This window comes from Bombus vancouverensis, chromosome 15, assembly GCF_051014615.1.
Source record: "Bombus vancouverensis nearcticus chromosome 15, iyBomVanc1_principal, whole genome shotgun sequence".
In the NCBI taxonomy this organism is placed as follows: Eukaryota; Metazoa; Arthropoda; class Insecta; order Hymenoptera; family Apidae; genus Bombus; species Bombus vancouverensis.
The window spans coordinates 6,249,705-6,273,561 of NC_134925.1; the positions used below are offsets into that span (position 1 = coordinate 6,249,705).

A 23,857-nucleotide genomic window follows, 5' to 3' on the forward strand; every position below is an offset into this window, starting at 1 on the left:
TCTTTCACCCCTCCAGCGAGTTTCTATCTCTCTGTGCGTCATTTTGTCTTCTTTCTTTCTGCGCCGCAGTCAGCCGGACGCGAATTAAAAATTCTGACGCAAACCGAACTCGGCGAGTTTGTACTGTCGGAAGGCGGAACCGAAACGCACCCTTTTAATAATTCAATCTGTCAACAGGGGGATTGCGAGAGCGTTGCGTCAATGTGTTTGCACCGCGTCCACGCACAAAAACAGTTACTAATTAGCAAACGTCGCTGTTAAAGCCGGTAATTATGTTTGCCGGGCCGTCGTTCGCGCCGACCCTGACAGATAGAAAATTCAGAATCAATTGCTTCGGCAAACGTGACTACCGTATGTTCCTCTGCACGCTGCGTTTTCTGTCTGCCTGTCGACCAGGCCGTCATTAAAAGGAAAACGCGTTTGTACACCGACGCGTTAAAGCTCTGCCCTTCGTTTTTCCGTTTGCTCTTTCCAACGTTTCCACATCGAAACGTTCACACCTTTCCTCGATCATCGATCGATCGTTCTGATCGAATAAGTTTTAGTAATTCGTTTAAAGATTCTTTTTAGAATTATGGTTCTACCATGTATCGCGTCGTATTATTGAATTCGATGGTGTCTTAGGTTGGTTGTTGATCAATATTGCTAAAAAAAAAAATTTATCTTTTGAGGTATTGGTCAGGTTTCTACGTTATTCGGTATATCGTTGGTAATTGCAGCAGACAAAAATATTTCCAGTTTTGTGTCTTTACCTTGAATTGCATTTCACAGTCGATTTACTGTGGATATTTGACTAATTTGAGAAACTTACTATTACATCGTGGTAAATCAGTATGTACTGTAAAATCAGTATTTTAAATGCACGCATTGGACACGCTGACAAAAGATGTATACAGGGTGGTTGGTAACTGGTGGTACAAGCGGAAAGGGGGTGATTCTACGCGAAAAAGAAAGTCGAAAATATAGAATAACAATTTTTCGTTTGAGGCGTTGTTTTCGAGAAAATCGACTTTGAATTTTCGCTCGGTACGCGCGCTGTCTCGTTGTCTCGATGGAAAAATTAAAAAAAAAAAAAAAGAAAAAGAAGCCTCAAACGAAAAATTTCTATTCTATATTTTCGATTTCTTTTTTCGCGTAGAATCATCCCCAACCACCCTGTATATTGATGTATATATAAAAAGTGTACATATACATTATGAAATTTAATTTAACGTTCTGTATTTATCGCAAGATTAACTACCAACAAGTCTAATCCACCAGAAAAATCTCAGTCTTCTTACAGAAATCTGCAACGTTCGATCGATGCGTGTGGAAAGAAAGTATCGCAATAATTATTATCGTTTATCAATTTTTCTACCTATTCGTTATCCAGCACTAGGGAAATCTGCATCGTTCGTTCGATATATCCAGAGAAAGAGTAAATACTTTTGCTTTGCTGCTGGGAACCTTGATTGTCGCAATTTTCCAGTGCATCGACTCGTCTTTTTGCCATGTTCAATGCTGTCAACCCTCGTCAAGATGGCATTTCATGGCGCCTGCCGATCGACCGGACGTACGGGTCGACTTCGACCTCGTTAATCAGCATGAAACTCATCGATCGCCATTCTTAAGATGTCTCGTGTACGCGCCTGTCCGCGTTTGACCGGATCCAACGACAGGCCATGACGAAGAATCCATCGTGCGACCCTCGAGTAAGCGTTCATGCTAAAGCAGGCTCGATCAATCGGAGAGAGAACCCCCGGTGAAACGCGCGTGATTCTCCAACGCGTTGCAAACGAGCCGTTCATAGCGCGACAAAGTAATCGCGCTTTTTCAAATTCTCCAAATTTTGTCTGGAACCAAAACGCTCCATCGGTCTCACGTAATTTCTTCTACGAATTTTCTCTACTTGTTATACCGTGGAGCTAATCGATTCGACGGATGAGCGGCTCGAATCACACGCGCCTTTCGTCCAGAGGTTGTCTGCACATGGGCGGACAGAATCGGCCCCACGATGATCGTACTCGAACCAGAGACAAAACATAGCTCGATCGTGACACGCCGATTATTATCATATCGTAAACACATGGAAATCATAGGAAATGAAATATAGAAAACGAAACCATACCATCGAATATGCTATGGAAATAACAGAAAGAAACTATTGTTCGTCCTCTTTTTTATTTTCTGTATTTCTTTTTCTTTCGTACTTGGGACTTTTTTGGCGGAGTTTGCACTCGTGTTGACCGAACGTTGTCGAATACGATTCTCGTGAAGAATATTCACGGTCATATGTGTCGACGGGACGCGCGATAAACGAGATTCATTTGCACCACCGTGTCTTTTTTATTTCTCTCGTTGAAAAATTTCTTTTATCATTTTTGCTTTGATCGAGCTCGATTCGCGTACGCGAGCAAGCGTACTACGATGCACTTCTTCGTAACGAAGGATCAAGCTTTTAACGTTTATCGAACGGCGTATAGCCCATGTGGAGTTGGAAGCTTTGAAACTGCTCGAACGGTTGTAGTAGAGTCGTTAAACTTGAAGCTCGATAAACTGGTTTCGATCAACCACTTGACGCCCCGTGTCGACGATTTGCATAATACCGTGGTGGTAATGGCGATCTTGCAACGACACAAAGGGAAAACAGTTCGACTGTGAAGATTACCACATCGATCGTCAGTTTGAGACCACACCTTGTCTCGTGGGCAAAATTTATGACAGCTGAGGACAGGTTGTCGTTTTATTTGCTAAAGATTGAAACGCGGATTTATTCTTATCGTTATCGATTCGCGTCTCATGCAAGCTAACGGTGCTTCAGGTATGCCGTTCATGTTCAGATAGAAATAGATACTGGCGATATTAAATTATTTAATAGCGTCGATTGTCTCTATTCTAAAATATTTTATACGGATATCACTTTTTTAAATCAATCATCAAACGACCAACAAAATATCTTCTTTTTTCTTTTAAATTAGATGGTGTAATTTTCCGCTGGATTTGGGAAACGTCTATTGAAAAAGTTGCCCAACGTTTCAATTTGCAGGTATTTTTCATTTCTCATTTTTTGAAATCAGTAAGTTTTAAACAGTCACAGTAACAAAATATGAAGAGCGACAAAATTCGTGGCGTGACTTTTATGACAAATTTCTTCAGAATTGTAAACTGACAATACCAAAAGAGGACTAGATTCTGTTTTAAAATTTAAATTACTATCCTTGTGGATAAATATTCATTAAATTATTGAAATATCGTAGTTCAAGCCATTTCTTAAACCAGTCGCGGTACACGTGTCTCTTAAGAAATCAATCGATTTCCTTTGAAGATATTCTATCAAAAGAGATTCAGTTTCAAGAAAGTCTTCACGTAGCAGGAAATTTCGATGATTAAACACGGTCGACACGACTCATTTCCGACAACCTGTCGCATAGTACAACTGATAATGTGGTAACGCCACTGACATTACCACAAGTGTGAAATCTCAAAGGCGACCGATTATTATCAAAAGGAATTTACGCGACTCGATATTTCTCTATTCGACTGCACACAAAACTACAGTCAATTCAATTGTTCATTTTGTGTAAAAAAAAAATCGTTATTCGACTGCGTACACACAAAACGACGAGAAATAGATCCAACGTTAGTTGTAATTTCGTACATCTTCCTCTGTTCGACTCCACCGAGAAGATTAATGAGAATTCGATTAAAAAATTGATCGAATGTTAATTGTAGGTCTGCAAATTCCTCTTCGATGTTTCTCTTTCGACTCCACAGAAAAGAATAATCAATTCAATAAATAAAAATGAAAAAGAGAGAGAGAGATTCGATATCGTTCTTAGACTTTAAAAAAGTTTCTCGCCTAATGCACGGCTATGATCGACAATAATCGTGATTATCGCGCGTACCGTACAATCGTGTATCATCTCGTGTCGGCATGCAACGAGAAAATAAATTCTCTGTGCACCGTAAAGGACGGCAAGCAGTTTCACAGAAGGCGACATCAACCCACTATCAATCGCAAGCACAAGAAAAAAAAAGGAGGAGAGAGAGAGAGAGACAGAGAGATAGAGAGAGATATAGAGAGAAAGAGAGTGTGAGAGAGACACACACCGAGACCACGGCTGGGACATAGAGTACGTAAAGAAGCATCTTGGTGAATATTGTCAGAGAGACGGAACAGAGACAAATGAACGAACGAACGAACGAAGAACAAGAAAAAATCCAGAAACGGCCGATACACGTAACAGACACGTGCGGATCACATAAAAAGCAAAGCACATAACCGACGCGCCACTTCGACGAGTTAACGATCTCTTAATTATCAATAAATTAGACGTCTGTAAGAAAATCTTGCATTTTACTTAGAGGAGTAAAGTAGATGGTCTTTGAGAAATGAAAAGATTTGATAAAGAAGACAGTTGGAGATCGATCGATCGGTGGATATTTAAGAGACGATTCCTCGTGAAGCCACGCGATTGGGAGAAACACAATGGGGTAAAGTGGAGCTTCGAGTTCCTCTTATTTCTTCTATTCCAAGAGAGTAGAAGGAGAAGAAAGAATAGAAGAAGATATTTCTAAAAGAGGTGGTATTTTTAAATGAAATATTTCCTCGACATTTTCTCAAGTTTCTGATCTCTCTCTGTAGAAGGTTTCTGGACGAAAAAGCGATACACGCGTACAACGTGTTCTTCAATTGTTAATCACGTATTCGTAATTCCTTAGTTGAAACATAGAACACAGTGGATTTTAGTTGTACAACGTACGGAATGTTGCAAGCAAACAGATGATGATTCTGGAAGTAAAAAAGCGTGGAAAATGTCGAATAAAATTTTTCGTTGGGAGCTTCGTTTTTTTTTTTTTATATATATAGATAAAAACGAGCTTGAAAATTCATGAGTAGACGTGCGTGCGCTCAAACTATCTCTTGATCGATAGTATGCAATATGCTTGCCGGTGAAATAATGTCGAGTTCTATTTCAAACTTCATTTTTCTTTTTTTTTTTTTTTTTTTTTTTCAAAAACGAGGCTTGAAACGAAAAAAATTGTACTCTTCATTTTTGATTTGTTTTTGTTTCCAGAATAATATTTTTCCCGGTTCTATATATATATATATATATATATATATATATATCACATGAACTTTGCGAGTATAGTCACAAAATCCATTGAAACAGTTTGTAAAATGGAGACGACAAAACGATGGCGTAAATGTATATCACATTAAAACAAAGACGAAGAATATGAAATGCAGTACACAATTGTTGGCAATTACTCCAAAAAAAAAAAAAAGAGAAGAAAATGGACTAGTCTATTGCAAAAGTCCATTACTTGAAATCGATCCACTTCCTGGCTAAAATTAGTGAGCGAAGCAATTGATTCGATACACATAATCGAGCCATAAATAACCACAACAGTTTGAATACACATATATTCGAGCTACCTAATATTAATTTATATTCTGTATCTTACAACGATAAACGTTATTAATGGATTACGCCACCTAGAATACAGAGTACAAATTAAAATAAAGTATCCTGACCTTAAACAACTTGATGCAAACTATCGTGGCTTAATTTAACGAATTAAAAATTGACTATCATAATTACATCGTCTTTTCTCTTTTCATTCTTAAATATCAATTTTCATTTTATAAATATGCCATCACTTCATCGTCCTTTTACTTATCATTCCTTGTTTTATTTTTACTCCTTATTTACTTGTTATTTATTATGTTATTTCTTTCTTTCCGTCCAGAAGCGTGATATATACATAGAAAGAAAAAGAGAGAGAAAGAGAGAGAGAGAGAAAAGCGTGCACTTGTGGAAAGTTTGTATGTTGCTTTCGTGAACGAATCACTCGAAGCTACACGAAGGAACGTCGAGCAGAAAGCCAAGGTGTGTTCAAGGTGCCGATGCATGTACGTGTGGACCGGGCTTTGGAGTTTGTAAAGGGCTTTTCCAGGATGGGGACCAGGTGGCCTATACAACGGTGGAGCATTCCGGTACACGTGGGCAAACATTCTACGCGACGCTACGGCATTTGGTGAAAATTGGATATCGAATGCTTCGACGAGTTGAATGAACTGCGTCCTACCCAGATCTCTCGTTCCCGAAACGTCGAAAACTATGAATCCTAGCTGACGCGTGTTTTTACCTAAAACTGTTCATTACATTTTGCTGTTGTTCAATTCTCGCTGAGAATTCAATTTCAATGGCTCAGGAATATAGTCTCGGCTCACTGCGAATACGTTTTTAGTTTGAAATGTTGCAAAGTTTAAATACTCGTTAGGAGAATGGAAGTTTTGCATTTTGTAACAAAGATACAGACGTTTTGATAAGCTATCAAAAATCGAATATGCTATTTGAAGATAAAATTCGAATTCTATTTATATTGACTTCAAGTTGGTGTCTAATAAAATATGAAAATTTATCGATATTAATTACCAAGAAAATTAATTGCTACCATTCTGAATATTACCATAGAGTGAATATTCAACGTTAAAATGGAAGATCTCTTTGTTGGCTTGTATTAAATGAAAAATACCAAAGAGAAGGAACTATTCATTATGAAAGCGTCAGTATTACAAAAATGAGAATTTCCTTTTCAACTTATCGTTCCCTAGAGTAGATTCTAATTTTGTATACATAACTTGCCCTATATCTGTATATTACTTGAAACAAACGTGTTACTTGATCATTCTTCTTTCCATTAATCCATACTGAAAACTTTGCAATTAATTATGTCGTAACATACATATATGTATTCAAATTTGCAAAAGAATTTATAACAATGTAAAAAAGATTCAAAAAGGAAAGAAGGAAGAAGTAGCACCTTTCCTAGCCGAAATCCGCTTCTCAAGCCTCGTCACCCTATTCTCCTCATTCACTATCTCCTTCACGACCCTATTCACCCTTCTCATCCTCCCAAAAAAAAACACGTCAGCTCTCGTCTTACATCCAACTCTCTCACCATTTCCACCAATTACCGTGATCGTCCGGAGCCATGTATTAAACCCGAATCAATTCAGGACAAAGAAGTAGATAGAAACAGAGATAGAGAAACAGTGCATCTTGGCCAGGAATTGTTCAAATTGCATCTTCGGAAAGACGCAAGATAGTAATTAAATGTATAAGGGACAACTGGGTGTATAGGTGAACAAGGGTTAACAATATATAAATATATTTATATGTATGTATATATATATTTATATATACGTATAATTCATATACATATACATATACATATATACATATATATAAATAACAGAGGTCCGCTCGCGTTGCTCCGTACAACGTGTACGTTGGTGTATACGTGTGTACGTGTATTAAAACGTCAAAATAGATTCGAGATACGGTGTGTGTACCGGTTTTCTGATCGAAAGGGTCTGGTGGTAGTATCTCTTGGGGTGGTTTTTTTTTTTTGTTGGTAATCAGGATCTCGGGGGTGGATCACGAAAAACAAAAGACTTACGGCGTCTGCCACGAGGTGTGCGGGCGGGAGGGCTGCCTGCAAGTGTCCACTCTTCAGCAGGGGGTCGGCGAGGCCTGCCACGCTGGCGTGTAAGGGGCTCGGGTGGAGGGGATGATGTGGGGTTGTAAGGTGGGCCGTGGATAGGAGCGGATGCCCGTGAGAAGCGGCGAAGGCCGAGGAGGAAGGGTGGGCCGCGAAGGGCGAAGTCGTCAAAGTTTGGGTGTTCAGCGAGGGCGGGGTGGGCCCGGCAGCGGGCGCGGGCAATGGCAATACTGTACTTACGTCCGAGTGGGCGGGCACCGCGTAATTACCCTGGATGGTGTAGGCTTGCCCACCAGCCAGGATCACTGGCCCACCAACTTGGGGTTTGGGGCGATAAGGGATCGTGGCGCCTTTGGGAGGGGACTGAAACAGAAAGAAACACACGCACGAGTGCGAATACACAAATCGTGTTGTTCATTCGTGTACTATAGTAGCCACCGCTTAATGATCGCTGGTTCGGGTTCGCGTGATCAACCAGTTCGTCGGACTAGTTTGCTAGACAGAGTCTTTGGATGGACAGCCAGGTGTCTCAGGAAGTTCTCGGAACGCATTGAGAACGAGCGAGATACGACCTATTTGTCTAACGGAGTCCTGAGATGATCAATATACATTGTCGATACTTCAGAGTTCTCAACGTTACTGTATGTGTAAACGGATCCTTGGATATTGTGTATGCGTTTTATCGACGACGTACAGGGTGTTTCATAACATGTAGAACCCATTTCAGGAGTGGACAGCAGACGCAGAAACGACGAAAACTGTCCATACAAATACATGTCCTATTTGACTTTGTTTGCAAGTTATAGCCATTTTTACGTTAGAATAATCCGCGACAGGCAGAGGATGGATATCCGCTTGTTTATATGAACCTTCTTCACTGTCTATGTGTCCCCGCTGCTGAAAAGACTCCCACATGTTACGATATACCCTGTACATTGTCTGGCGGACTTTTACACGTATAATAATGTTTAGAAACCTGAAGAATTATCCCAGGACTCCTTAATTCAGCGACTTTCAACCTTTCTTATCTTATGGCATGCATAAACGAATTACTAAAATTATATTTGGTTTGAGAGCATTCACACCAAACGTCTATTGTTCTGGTTGTTGTCGTTTCTTTACTTAACAATCTAAGAGAAAAGGAAGTGGATGACTAGGACTAAACGGATAGATATTACACACTTCAATCTCGCGGGTTCTCTCACTGGTTGAAAATCGCCGATCTAACCGACCGTTCCGTGGAACTAGCTCCAGGAATTCGTGGCAAATGACTTCGCGAACATTAAACTCCGGGATACAGGAGCGAACCTTAAGCGGAGGCTACAGTATATAGACACGAGAAGATGGCTAGCTAGTGGCATCAACACTTTAACGTTCTTCCTTCGTGGAAATTTACAATTTATCGCTCGAATAATATCATCGTTGATTTTTATCTTTCCCTTTTCTTTGGACTCATAAATCGTTTAGCAAAATCGTCCTTGTACAGTAACTGGATACATGAATCTTGTAAATCGAGGGCACAAGGCCAAGGGAAATACGTATTGCTTTCTACTACATTCATTATCGCACACCGCTGTACGGAGTGTGTCATGAAATATGTGGTATCGATATGACAAATATCTGCCACATACTTTATGGCACCTCATAGAATTAAAACACACGTTCACTTTTATGATCGCATTGTGTTTCATGTGAGAGATAATCAATCGGATTCGTGTTTCTTAGCCGAGCCATTTTCTCATCTCTGCACAGTACAGAGGCTGTTCTAGCCTCTCGCAGATTCTGCATTATTATAGCGCAACTGTGTATAGAGAACTACGAGTAGAGACGTCACCCTGCTTGATGGTTTCAAGTGGTAGATTGACTGCGAATGTTTAAGCATTCAGGAGAAACTTAGTAGCAGAAGCAGCGGAATGATCGAAACGAGCAATTCTCAACTTCCACGATATTCTTAGAAGTTCAGAATTTTACAATTTCTGTAAATTTCTTTCCTGAAATATCAATCACTTATCTGACTATCGTGAAACTCATCAGCTTAACGAAAGATCGAGCTACTACGATTAATGGAAATGGGAAAATTCGATAGGTGACATTGATCTGGTATTCGAACCTCGAGGAGGCGACGTAAAAAGTGCAGCAGATTAATTTAACTTCTGAGAGGCTCGATCGATGGTATGACAAGAATAGATGATATTGGCCAAACTCGAACCTCCAGGAAGCAATATTTCACGCGTAACGACCTAATGATAAAACAGATCTTTATTGCATCCATTAAACTTTAAATTAGCATAAACATTCGCAGCCTAGAGATAAGTAATATGGCAGGCCTTGGTCTCTAGAATACCTAAGTACGTACCTCTAGCATAACACAACAGATGTGATATATGCACTGTGTAATGGCCTCGCTGGTACCGGATATGGTGACTGCACGTTCTGTCGAATTAGGCAGCATGTCAGAAGCGACCTGGATCGAGGCACCGGTCACCTCGCGGATCTCCTTGATCTTAGAGCCACCTTTGCCGATCAGAGAGCCGCACTGCGATGCTGGGACGATCAACCTGAGAGTGATGGGTGGCCTGGGTACACCGCCGCTTCCCTGGATGTCGTGGAACTGGGAACACCATTCCTCGAATTTTTTGCAGATCAGCGTGAACGCTTTGAAGATTGAGTTCGTCGGTCCGGTCACTGTCACTATTCGCTCCGGGCATGAACCGTCGGAGATGTTGATCTTCGCGCCGGACTGTGAAACAGCAAGTTCGATTAGTTCTTTTTCTTTCTAATTAAAGGAAAACAGTTCTTTTTATCAAAGGATAGTTATAACGGTTTGAATTTTCCTTATTTTAAAGCGGTTTAGAGTTTCAGCTTCTTCATTTTAGCGTAGCGTACATAGCGGTGCTATGTATATGTTCGATAAACGTAATTACGTATAATTATTCTCACGTCATTTCGTACAAATCGTTTCATTCACGAATGGGACATAAATACATTTTATGGAATCTTGGTAAAAAGACACACGGAATATATCTGATTCGTGGTTGTACAGGTTTTATTGGAAAATTAAATTAAATTTCATCGACGTACCGTATGAAGCAATTTTATCGAAAAATGTTATTGAACATCTTTTTACTGGGTTGGATGTGTAGAATATATGCGCTTGTACATCTTTCGATAAGTCGTTTACGTTCTGTGAGAAGTCTATTCTCTTTCATTTAATTCTTCGTTAAAGCTTCTTCTCAATTGTTCGTTTGAAACAATCATTGAATTATCTTAAATATTATTCATGTATCTACTTTACGTTATTCATCCTACATTATACTATACGCTTCGCATAACTTTCAGTTTATATATCATCTACATTCGCATTATCAGAACTATTCATTCTATCATTTAATACCTCGCATCAATCTCTTTTATACGTCTCGTTCGAATTATAAAGTCAAATAAACGTTTGAAACGTTGGCTTCGACAGTTTACGCTGTTTGCTTTTTCCAGCTGCACATACATTATTTATAATTTCACAGTGGCGTGTCGTTCGCAACGTCATTATCCTGCACGATAACCAGCAATCGCGACGATGACGGTAGCCGGGGCTTGTCGCATTTTTCAGCGACTGATATAGAACGATTCTCTGCCGTTCCTGGACGTTCAAGCGATTAAATAGCGGACAATGGGCGTTGAATTAAACTATTGAATGCCGTGTCATTGTTCGAAACCGTATTACGCTACCTGCGAAGAAGCTGAATGAAACACACGGAGCTTTTCTAAAACGTGGAGCAGGAGGCCCGATTAAATCCTATTGTTCGCGTTTAAACACGAAATTGTTTCTCGTTTGTCTACGAAGCGCAGGAAATAATATATGTGTATTCGAAATAATTTTCTTCCAGTGTATAACTGTAAATTATTTTAATTGCCCGTAATTTCCTTCTTTACAGGCGGAAACGAATTATTTCAAAAGTTTTCAAACCTACGTGTTTCCACCGTTTCTGTACTTTACGCACGTGGGCGAGAAATATATCTTATCGTTCAAAGCGACTGGGAGATGTAATAAATGACTAGAACGACTGTTAGTGTCGCGCTTCAGCATAATTTTAAATAATTTTCTTTCTTCAAATTGTTTAAAAAAAATTTGCTTTTTTGTTTGCTGAATTATGCACACACAAGAGGAAGATAGAGAAGTCGTGCGATAACTTCACGCTTTATATTTTACTTGCAAATAAGATTCAAAAAACATATCGAATCTTTTACAATGATGATCGGAAAACATCAGTTTTTCAGCCTCCGTAACTCGCACAGCTGAATAATAAATCGTACTGCGGCTGTACGATAGTGAGAGATAAATTTTATATCATTTGGAGAAGAACGCGACAACGATACCTTGTTAGGAAAAATTGAGTATTAACGATGCTTTTCTAGATTCATAGGGGTTCTGTTTTTTTCATATTTCCCTTCTAAACTTCGTTAAATGGAACGTACAATTTTCTTTTTATTTACCGTCCACCATAGTCTCTTTAAGCGAATACAACAACCTGTGAATGTAGGTCGTTGGAAGCTATTTTAAATCTCTTTGTTACACCACCCTAACGTTGTCGTACCATCTGATCAATTCGACGTGTTGGTTAGCGAATTAGGCGTGCATCGATTATACGCTGCTCGTAAACCGGAAAAAATAGAATCATTACCTAGGGATCTGCACGGGAGCGCGTATAATTTCGACATCGATGTTTCTTCTCAAGCAGTATACGAGTAAAATATACAATGAAAAAAGTAACAAACATCTTCTAAATTCCATCAAATAAATTCTTCGCGAGAATTCGACGAAACAGAGAGAAAGGGAGAAACGTACCTCGAGTGAAATTCTAAAAATTAAATTCTTACGAATACAAAAATACCACCGTGTTAAGATACACTGTTCGCACGATGGTTAATTAATTTACTGCAATCTTGAACAAATTACAATGGTCTTTTACCCGTATAATATTTATTGTACCTTTAACGAGATAGGTAATGTTGCAGATCCTTTCTCAACGGTGGTGACAACGTACAATCGAACAGCTTTATCGAATTTTTAGAAATTTTATGATCCATAAGCGAGTTACGGTATCAATAAAGTGTGAGAACGATCTATACTTAACGCGTTCCTTCGCCAGGCGTGCCATGCTCCGTTAAACTTCGTGTATCGCACCTAATGCATACATATATCGTAGAATCAGGTTATTATAATACACGATTACCGTAGCGTAAAACACTTACCAGAAGTTCTGATATTACAATTTGTTTGTTGGTATAATAATTTGCATGGATATTTAAAATAACAGACCGTGACAATCATGTTACTGTTATATTTTATAAAAGTCAAGAATACTGAAAGATACTGGAGGAAAAAGAAGATCGTAAAATTTGATTGTTGTTTCCTTTAGAACGTGCACGCGTATCACACAATTTTAAATAAAATATATTTTTTTAATTTTTTTAAATATTTTTAAATATTTTTTTATTTTCCAGATTTGAAAAGATATTCCACAATAATAAATTGTTAATTAATAATTAATTGTAATAATAGTTGAATTGTTATAAAATAAAAATACGAAAATGGTTTATTAAAAAAATTATTTAGAATGTAAAACTTTAAAGTATTCTATACATAGCTGAGGTTGGTCAGGACAATTTGGACAATAAGTTGTTGTTTTCTTCAAATTCTTTCGTGCCTTTGTTTCGACCCATTCGACGTCTTTTATTTGCATAACATAGTTTGCATGCGCGTCTAATGCTTCTTCCGGAATCATTTTTCCGAACCACGATATTATGCTGACTCCGTCGAAGACAAGGATTTTTTGTATTTTCAGACAACCTTAATAATTTTTCTTGTTGCAATTTTGTAAATCGTCAAAGCGTTTACAACAGAAATTCCCAGAAAGAATTGAATGTCAAGTTTTCTGTACCATTTGATTCCTTTTCTAATTGTAATTTTCTTTTTTTATTATTTTATTTTCCAGATTTTTAAATATTTTTCAATAGAATATTTACTCCTCCTATCCTAATTTATCTCTAATTAATCTACAGAAACGAAGCAATTTATTTTCAGTTTCCTTTCGTTTTAAATTTTTGTCATGTAAAAAGTTCGCCGTGTGTGTCTGACTTTGCACGAATGGAAAAATTTCATCAAAATAAACCGCAAGCGTATACGGATATTTTTACGGAGTAAAAGTTATATCGCAAAAATAGATTAAAACGTGATCGCTGGCGAATCAAATTACAAGCTTCCAGGGAGAAAACTCCTCTTGAAAAAGGGAAATCGTTGAGGCGTATTATTGAAATCGAATAAAGGAAATGGCAGCCTATAAACACAGTAACGAAACGTAACTTTGGCTATAGTTTCTTGTTGCCACGGCTAACAAATCGCCACGTCGAATTCACGACGTAAACTAATTGCAACTGACCCCAACTTGCCCAGCCTGCAGTTTTTGGATACATATATCAAAACTGGAGTAACAAGGATGACTTTTAGCCTGGATCACTAAAACCTGCATTGCACGCGAATTCGAACTTCGAAACAGAAAGTGAGCAACGTTCCTAACAGATAATTACCGTCACGTTGCACTTTTCCTTGGCGTAAGATTACAGTCAGTGTATACATAGTGATTAAGTGTTTGGTTGGACAAAAGAAAATTATTCGAATGTTATCGACTACGACGATGTTATACAAAAAGGACATTAATCGTCGGACGACGAACGCTGTCAATTTTTAGTCATGCAGATAATTTACGTTCAGTGGTTGTTGAAGACACGCTGACTCATAAAAGTAGTTGAACACTTATTTCTATGCAAATTTTCATGGACACGATTAAAGTGATACAAGTTAGGAATTCGTTTTATTCGTTAAAAGATTATAACCAGTTATTCTTCATACATTATACGCTAGGTATATCGTATACTTCTGTGTATTTTACACATACCGTGCTTTTTCGGTATCTTTAAATTTTGCATAAATGCATAGAAACACGCAGACTCTTTGTGTCACGCTGTAAGCGTTAGGCGAAACATTTTGCAACTTGTACTATTTTTATCGCGAAAATAGATTTATTTATAATTTCTCTGGCGTTTCATTGTAAATTACGAAAATTTATAACGTACGATAATAGTATGAAACGCGAGAAGGATTACGGTAAAAATGTAATAATGTACCATTAATATGTGTCGCGAAACAACATTTATACGCTCGATAATCAACGCGTTAGCGTATTAATCAAAGCGCAAGCAGAAATTGAATAGTTCTTGAATAGCGTCCAAAACGTTCGGATCGTAAATATTAACGTGAATCATAAGTTGTTTGTCCACCGGTTTACGCGAAAACTTTGTTTATTTCATAAAAATTTGCCCAGCAAATATATACATACATATCCTACTTCTCGAAATGTTGGCCAGCGTGTCTCCAATTTAAATGCAACGTACGTTAAATGAAAGTTTACCTATTGGTTACGAACGAAGTACCATTTACAAGTTGACGGTAATGTTCATATTATAAATGCAAGACTATTGAAATGTAAATAGAAATGTATAAATGAGGAATAATCACTCGTTTGGACTATGGACCTATTTGAAGTAAAAAGATTCTTTTTACAAAATCCTTTTTAAAAAAGTTATGCTTTTTAGAATATTTGCCATTGTCACTGTATCATCTTTAACGAATATATCGAATTCTCTTATTACAACTAAGTTAATGGCAATGCATTATTACTAAATTTCTTTTCAAATAATTTCTCAGGATCACTTTCAACTTTCTTTCCTTACGTATGGTCCGAACTAAAATTATTTTGCTACTAATTATTAAAGTAGATTATATAACGCAGTTTTCCTCGGAGTCAGAAATTCATCGCGATAGCAGTTTTCTGATCCAGGTGATGACAAATTAAACAGAAAAAGTGATAATTAAGGAAATTAATAAATCGCTCGGAGAATGATAAAAATTTCACTAAGCTACAGGAAGACATAAAATGCGATAGATTAATTACCTCTTCGCGGAACCTCTTGACGATCTCTCCTTTCTTCCCAATGATGCTTCCAACCTCCTGTAACAAACAGAATGCAAAACACCGTTAGAATCGATTCCAACGCAAACTGCGAGCTTTACGACGGTTAAACGCGACGCGTTCGAACCATAAAGTTCCAAGTGCGTACTCGATCCCTACGTTTCCCGAGTTACTGTGTTTCCAGGAATTGCTCGTAAATAGCAGCCAGTCTCTAGCCACCAACTCGTCGTTTTATCCTGTGTGATTTTTTTTTTTTTTTTTTTTTTTTTTTTTTTTTGAGATTACACGAGCTTTCATGTTCAACGTCAAAGATAGATTCTGCAAATACGTTGATATTTCTTACCTATCGATTCGCTACTAAATTCCATACACTTTTACAGCGGAACTGTTTAAAACCGGATATTACGAATGTACGCGAGTTTATTTGTACGGCAGACGTCTTTCTTTTTCCCTCGTATTTGATAAACAGGTTCTTGAGAAATCGATTTTTCTACGAAGCTATTATAGAAATAGAAAAAGCTGTTAAGGACGACGACGCATATATTTGAATATCTTCAAACTTCTGAACTTTGATACGAATTTCTCGGCTGATCTAGTACGAAAGAGGCGAAAGAGACTATTCAATGTTTGTAGATTAAATCTGAATTCAGCGGGTCCGGTTACTATAATGGATAATGTTATCGATCGATTATCATTACCATAATCAGTCGGTGGCGAAATCTCTTCGTTTAAAATTGGCTAAAAAATAATTTCTCATAATCAAGTTCTCTATTCATAATCGAATCGCCGTATTATAATCAAACTTCCGCTACTGACATCGATTTTCATAACTAGACTCGAGGACAAACGACAGTAGTTCTTGGAAAATTCGCATCGAATGCAGCTTTTCTTCGAAATTTACCTTTAACCGAACCATGTGTTTTATCTGTTGCATATTACACACAGAGCAAGAAACTTCGAGAAGCATTATGAGCATGAAGCATGTAATATATTCAGAAGCTAATAAACGCAAACAGACGACAGACAATGCTCGATAAGTTTCTCAAATAAATTCCACGTTGTTTTAAAGAACAGTCGTTCGTAATAAGCGTGACGTTGTATCAAGTGTTTGTGATAAATATAAATTTTACAAATGTCATAATCGATCGCGATAAACCCAGTTCAATATTGAACGTTTTTTTATCGTCTGTGTAATTGTTATCAGCTGATTATTCTTATCGAAAACTGCAAGTTCCAAAGTGACCATAATAAGCGGATTGCGCTGTGCATTTAAGGCCGCGAAGTTCTCTTTAAAATAAATAAATAAAGCGACAATTAAATGAAAATTCTAATTGAAATCATAGGTTTCGATCGTTTCCATATTTCCTAGAAATTACAAGTTTTAATAGCGAAACATTGAACGATAACGAAGAAACGAAACTGCAGAAAGTTTTCGCAGTTGTTCCATCAATTTGATTCCTCGTTTTACCAAGATTCCACATCGTCGTAATATGCAGTTAGGCTCTTCTTCGTGGTCATACAAACGAGCAGCGTTAATGAAATAAAATTCTGACGATAAACAGCTCGCATAAAAATCACGTTTATCTTTATCAGAAGAAAAAAGAATCTCAAGGATGGCGGTATCGTTCCATCCTGCAGTCGCAGCGGTAAGTTTCCTTCATGGACGTTACACCGAAAATAAAGCAACGATGCAACAACGTACCATTGAAATTTCGTCTCTTGTCTGACGAAAACGATCACTCGAACGCGGATGTTATTGAGCGTGCGAGCGATATCTCGGCTTCGTTTCCACGCGATACGCGTGCTCCTGACACTTGTAATCACTCGCCAGCGCCCAATTACTCGATTAATACATGCGGCATGCATCTATATAATAATTAATTCGGCGCGCGTTCAATCGCAAGTGATCCTCGCCACACGTCCCAATGTCGTTTCGCACGGTCAGACGATTTTTGCCAGCGGCGTTGAATAATCGTCGGTGTATTATGAAATTTTCGTTATTTCAGCTCATTCGTGATTTATGAAATTATCATTCTTCCCCATTGAAATTCTATGATTTCTAGCTTATTTCATTTATTATTCACTTAATACTGGATTTTCCAGTGTAGGATTCATTAGATTTAATTTAATTTTTTCGGAATTTTTAATTTAATTTTTTTTTAGAATTAATTTAACTTTCCATAGCGGAACATGATTTTCTTATCGGGTTTGATAGAAATTATGTACGTATATATGTATATAAAGCTATTTTTACGCGAGCTGATAGAACCTAGATTTTCCTAAGTTGATATCTTATACAGACACTTAACTTTATTAAATTTGTTAGCGTAATACGCTGCACTTTCAGCTTTAAGATATACTTAGATTCTATTTTTTATAGTACAGTAAAGTTCTCCTCTAAAATTTGATGGACAGCGTGTACCTTTTTTAAAGTCACTTTACAATAACTAATAGAATTTATGCTACTCTTTAAGCGAACCGTTTCATCTCACATTTTTTCATCTTGCGAGATACATGAAAATATTTCAAGTTCCTCGTTCTTACTTTCAAGGAAAAGTCGTATTACACGAAGTGTTACGAGTCTAATTACAATGTCTGAAAATTGTAAGTTGAAACGAGGGCAAATCGAAATGTGCTTTGGTCTCCTTCGATCTGGAAATGTTAGATAAGACAATAAAATTCGATTGAATTTAAAGGTGCAAATGTAAGAAATAGCAGATTTATAAATGCAGCCAATAACAACGTTAAATGTTAGTATATGGAACTGCGATAAAAGTGTTCGATCGCTGGAAGCTATTATGGTTCACGTGGATTTATAGAATCGTGTAAAGAGCGAGTACAATGTACACAGCGTGTTGAAACGTCAAGATAATTAGATTCAACTAGGTTGCCAGACAAGTGAATTATTATACAGTGCAAGGCGTTAGTCAATATACTTGTTATTCCAACATGCCTCTTCATTTCTTTCTTTCTTTTTTTCTTTTTTCTTTTGAAGTCTTTCGACAGAATAACTTAAATGGAAGCAGATGCAAAAACGTAGTTACGTGGCAAAGGAACGAAGCCTAACGTACGAGAAAGCGTACACGGTATGTTACGGACGATGTGAACTGAATTTACGATGCTCGAGACTCTTTCACGTGGCTGTCAGTATAATGTCACAGCGAATAACTTTTATTGCGACAATTTTACCAACTACGATATTTAAGTTACTCGTTCTTTTTTTTTATTGACGTTCTAATTTGGAATCTTTTTTCATATGGGAAATAAAAAGTTAAACATTTTTGTACAGAAAGGAGAAATATATTTGATGTCGTTTATTTCAATGAACGTTTTGTCTAAGGATAAAATTTCTAGGCATTTTCTTTACAATTTTACAATTGTTATAAAGCATTAGATTATTCAAAGTTTTATAAAAGTCAACAATTTTGTTCTATTCCATTCGATAGTTGAACTACAATTTTATCGTAAAAATCGATCAATTACAGTTTAAACAGAGGATAAAAGAAATGAAAAAAAAATCTTTTTTCATAAAAATTCGTACGAATATACGATATTCATCAAATTCCATCAAATTTGATAAATCCATGCAGTTTCACTACCATAAAACTATGATTTTGTTCTACAAGTTTATTTACAACGTTCAAAAATTCAGTCATTTTTCCATAGTATTTTTCCCTACTACGTTACGAAGATCTTCAACTTCGAATCTTAAAACAAAACTTGCACAACACATGTAAATCAAGAAAACGATCAAGAAACTCTTCGATAATACTCAAAGACGAAAAATCTCCTAGAATCTCATCAAAATATAAAGTTTCTTTACACGATTCCACGAACCAGTGATTTCATTACAGGAATCTTCCAGTTTGTTCGAATAAAATCTCCTAATCCTAAACTTTCCACAACTTACGTAAACCAAAAGAACATTCTATCCCTTTCCAACAGTATAATACACCATAATATACTATACTCAAACACCAAAGATTTCCTAGAATTCTAAGCATTTCATTCTAATTTCGTTAGAAAGATTTTCCAATTACCTCGAATGAAGTTTCCTAATGCTAAAAGCCACCCCAACTTACGTAAACTAAAGAGATAAAAGAAAAAGGCATTCCATGATTTTCCAATAATACACGTACTCTCATATCAAAGTATTAGGTTGTCCGAGAAGTTTCTTTCGTTTCATAATGATGACGTGATAATAGATGAACGACAATTTCCGTTTTATATTATTCTATTGAATTAGGTCTGATCCATTTCGTTCTATTTCTATTATTATATTCGTGCATAATTCAATAAACTAATATAAAAGAAAAAACATTTTCTATTATTTCCTTGTAAAACGAAAGAAACATTTCGGACAACCTGATACAAAAATCGCTGAAAATCGTCTAATCGAGTATTCAAAGGTCTGACCGATAATCAACCTAATTTCATCGTACGGATCGTCCAATTCTCGAGAACATTCTCCTCAACTATTCCAACGTACATATGTACAAAGTTACAGTCGCGCTGCCTCTCACGTTCAGCTCAGTCTCGAGCGATTTGCGCTCTAGCACGCGACAAACACACGTACATACCGTACGCAAACAGTCGGCCACTCGGAACCTATAATTAGTTGCGCGTTCGTGGTCGATGTCCAGCCAGATCTCGTGTCTTCGTTGACACGCTCTGACCCCACGATAATGTCACCGCTTAGGCTTCTGGGTGAAGCAGGTATGCGCCAGTGTGCGCTACCTCTAAACTTAGATGACGGCTAGAGAGCACAGAGGGAAGGAAGAACGGCCGAGATGCCAGGCGTCTCGTTCCACAGGAGACGATGCCACGAACGCTGCGCGTATCGTGCTAAATTCTTGATTTCTCGGGCGACAGCCCATCGAAGAAAGCGGATCCTATGCTCTCTTGCGACGCGACATCGTCTCTTTGAATCGCGTGCACGCGTTCCGCGGATATTCTAGCCATTTTCTCGTCTATTTTCGGGGAAACGGAATGGAGGCGAAGGAAACCGGGCTTGATCCAACCGTTTCGAATTTAATTTGTCGAGAAGCTTTCGACGTTTGCTGGTCGAGTTTGTTCGAAGCTCGCTCGATGGACGATAAACGTGAAATCGGTAAAAGGCAGTCGAGTCTCTCGAGAGAAGCACGGTTTTTGGTTGTTCGATTCCTTTTCGGATATTCCGACAGCTTTGGGTTTTTAGGGTAATAGTCGAAACACCTAGAGTTTGGAAGCGTGAAATTGCTGGATTTTCCAGTCTTCGAAGAAACGTTGTAGTTGTTCAATTTATTTTCGGGACTCGGTGAGTTTGCCTAGAATTGCACGCGTGAAATTGGTGGATTTCTGAGCCTTTGAAGAATTTATTTTTGCCACTGTGACAGTTGCGAGTGATCCGAGTAGTCAACTATGGCCTAGAACTGCAAGCGTGAAATTGGTGGACGCTTCAGACTTCCAGGATCATCCCATGTCTTTGGTCCGAAATTTATTTTTGCCACTTTCGAGTCGCGAGTTTTTAAGGCAACCACCTATTGCCTAAATTTATATCCGAGAAACCGCTGCAGTCTCGAGTTTTTCGGGATTACGAGCTTTTGGGAGCTTTGCGAGCTCTGAGTTTTCAGAGCCGCCAACCGTGGCCTAGAATCGTAAGCGGAAAATTGATGAACTTGTCAGCCTCTGAATATTTAAGACGGTCATCGTGGATTTGTTGAATTTTCATTTTTAAATATTAATTTTCTGCCACGTCAATTTTGTCGCGATCCGCGCGGAAACAGGCAGGACTTTTCGATTTCGCAATTTAATCGAGTTAATTCCGCTTGTATAAATAAATCGTTAAGGAGTCAGGAACAGGTGATGGGCCGGTAAACGTGACATTTTTCAAAGAGCGACAGTTTTTCCAACGTAATTGCGTCGGTCTCGATGTTGCAGTTAATTAAAAGGTTTTAACGCGGCCTCGCCGCGAAACTAATTACGCTAAATCCCGCGCGGACAAACCGACGAATTATCTTTCTGAAAACGGAAAATTAACGCGCGACGTTCCAGCGAATCAATGGCAACCTAATTGTCAGTTTGCGAAGGTAAAGTGACCTTTGTTAATTATGTTGCAGGAGATGCTTTTGCAAAGTGCAAAGGTTAGTTTCACGTGAACCGACCGTTTTAATCATTTAATCATTCTTCTCTCAAGACCAGAGACTAGATTTCTTCTTTCAAATTACTTTTACGTAGAAATTTGACTTGTAAATAGCGTTTAAAACGAGCTCGGCTAACTTATTTCCGATGTCCTCAAGCATATAGCGCAGAGATCTCATAAAGGATATATCCTAACAAACACGAAGATGGTAGCCCATTGGGGGTAGCCACCTACATGATAATCAAACAGCTAAAAAAATTCTACCAAATGTCCAAATTGGACAAATTGTGAATGTGAAATATTAAATAAAAAAAAAATATAGCGAAGAGTATAACTGGACTCATACAAGAGAATAACGTATAAATCTACACGAAGATTTTTCTTAAATTTCATTAGAAACTTTTCATTAGAAACTTTATTTCGATCGTTGTTTTTCTCTGTGTTTCCATTTATGGAGAAGATCAGTGTATGACTTCTGGAAAATTCATATGTTTGTTCGTATTTTGCTACTTTATATTTCAATTATAAATTATACAAATTATAATTATATTCCAATAATATATGAATAGAAAATTGTATTATTTGTTTAAAGTGTACGGCGTATAGAGACCATTGGTAGAAACAGATCATCCATAGTCACGTTTGAGGTATCAGGCTCTTTTTTCCTGGCAACTTTTGTCCAATCGACGTGTTAAAATTATTACGAAGTTGGGAAATAAGTTAAAAAATACTCGTTCACTGTGAAACTAAACGTTTCACAAGATATGCCTTTTAAATCTTTTCTTTATAAAAGTTATAAGATCTTCTGACTAGCTGAGCAGCAAATTAGACTGAATTCATTATCGATTTTTTATCAAGATACATCAAGATACGTAGGATCTTTTACTCGAATAATGAAGAGTAACGATAAGAAAGAGCAAGATCATCGTAATAAATGGGATTGCACCGTGTATTTTCGTCTTAGAAACTGCTTACTTTCAGTTTCGGTTCTACTTTCATTCCACCAAAGGAAGCAAACGAAATTGTATGGAAAAAAGTCTCGCTAACATTCCCAACCGCATTCCTTGTCCGACTCGGAACAAAATCGACGAGTCAGCCAAACACGCTAAACTGCTCGAAAAACCACCATTAGCGGCGTTATTAGACCAGTCTGAAACGCAGCGTGTACACTTAATTGCCCACTTTGCATCAGCTTCTTTGTACCATTTCTGGAACCATCCTAAAGCACTCAAAGGACTCTGGTCCCTTTATAGCTCATTTCCACGAGCGTGAAGCTTCCTACACGCGTTGCAACTAAATCACGTGGCAATGCATGAGATCTAGATTTTACGACTGTTTGCGGAATGTCACAAGTATAGTTTATGACAGCGCTGATGACATCGTGGTCATCTTAGCGAGAATAGATTTCAGACTATTTAAATTTTCCATCAGAATATTAGATATTATCCATCCTATGTCGCGTTTTCAATTATTTATGGGTATTGTTTCTAACGATTCTGCTCCGATATTCTACTTTATGAAAAGAATTCGCCAAATATTTGTAAAAGCTTTTTTGTAATTTGTAAAAGAAGCGAACACAGTTTCTCAAAACTCTTGCGTCCGCATCAAAGGAAAATTTTACATTTCAAACAATTAAATACCAATTCTCTGGAAGGACTTTCATTATAAATTTTCCAAATTCAATCCAATATATTCGTAAAAAAAGTCTCAAGCATAACATCTCGAATATTCTACGCTGCTAATAATAGATCTCAGTTCTATCAAAAGCACCATAAAAACACGACAGTCGTTCCAGCAGTAGCTTTAAAACCTACAGTCCCTTTAATTTCCGGAAGAATTAACAAACTCGCAAAGAACGTCTACGTGCAAAAAGAGCCTAACGTCGACGATTCCTTTGTTCCACGTCGGCCTATCCGCTTCTCCATTGCGTCTCGCGAAATAGTCGACGTCCGCTGCGTAGGAAGGAACACACGGAAAAACAAAAGAAAAATGAAGGAGGGATCCGAGAAGGCGCCAAGCTTCGTAAATCATCGCCAACCCTCCCCTCAGTCGCTACCAGGGAGCTGGACAACGCGTCATCGTCGACGAATCTCCTTAGAAGCAAATATAGCTGGAACAAGAAGACATCGACGAGACGAGGCTGGCGCACGGCCAATTAGAGAGGTCACTACCGTACGCTGTTCCAATCGGTCGCATGATTCTCGCCAGATCCTTTACG

At 37.8% G+C, this 23,857-nt stretch overlaps 1 protein-coding gene across 6 annotated transcripts in view; it reads right to left on the reverse strand.

The window, feature by feature from the left end:
- mub (poly(rC)-binding protein mub) overlaps window positions 1-23,857 on the reverse strand; it is a 240,601-nt gene that overhangs the window by 45,009 nt on the left and 171,735 nt on the right. For 5 of the 6 annotated variants that reach the window (XM_033335444.2, XM_033335441.2, XM_033335440.2 and 2 more), the window contains 3 exons: window positions 15,501-15,557; window positions 9,848-10,231; window positions 7,450-7,854 (listed from right to left, as the gene is read on the reverse strand). In XM_033335444.2, coding sequence (XP_033191335.1) covers window positions 7,450-7,854; window positions 9,848-10,231; window positions 15,501-15,557 — 846 coding nt within the window. The remainder of the gene's footprint in view (window positions 1-7,449; window positions 7,855-9,847; window positions 10,232-15,500; window positions 15,558-23,857) is intronic. The other variant, XM_033335443.2, reaches the window with a different exon arrangement.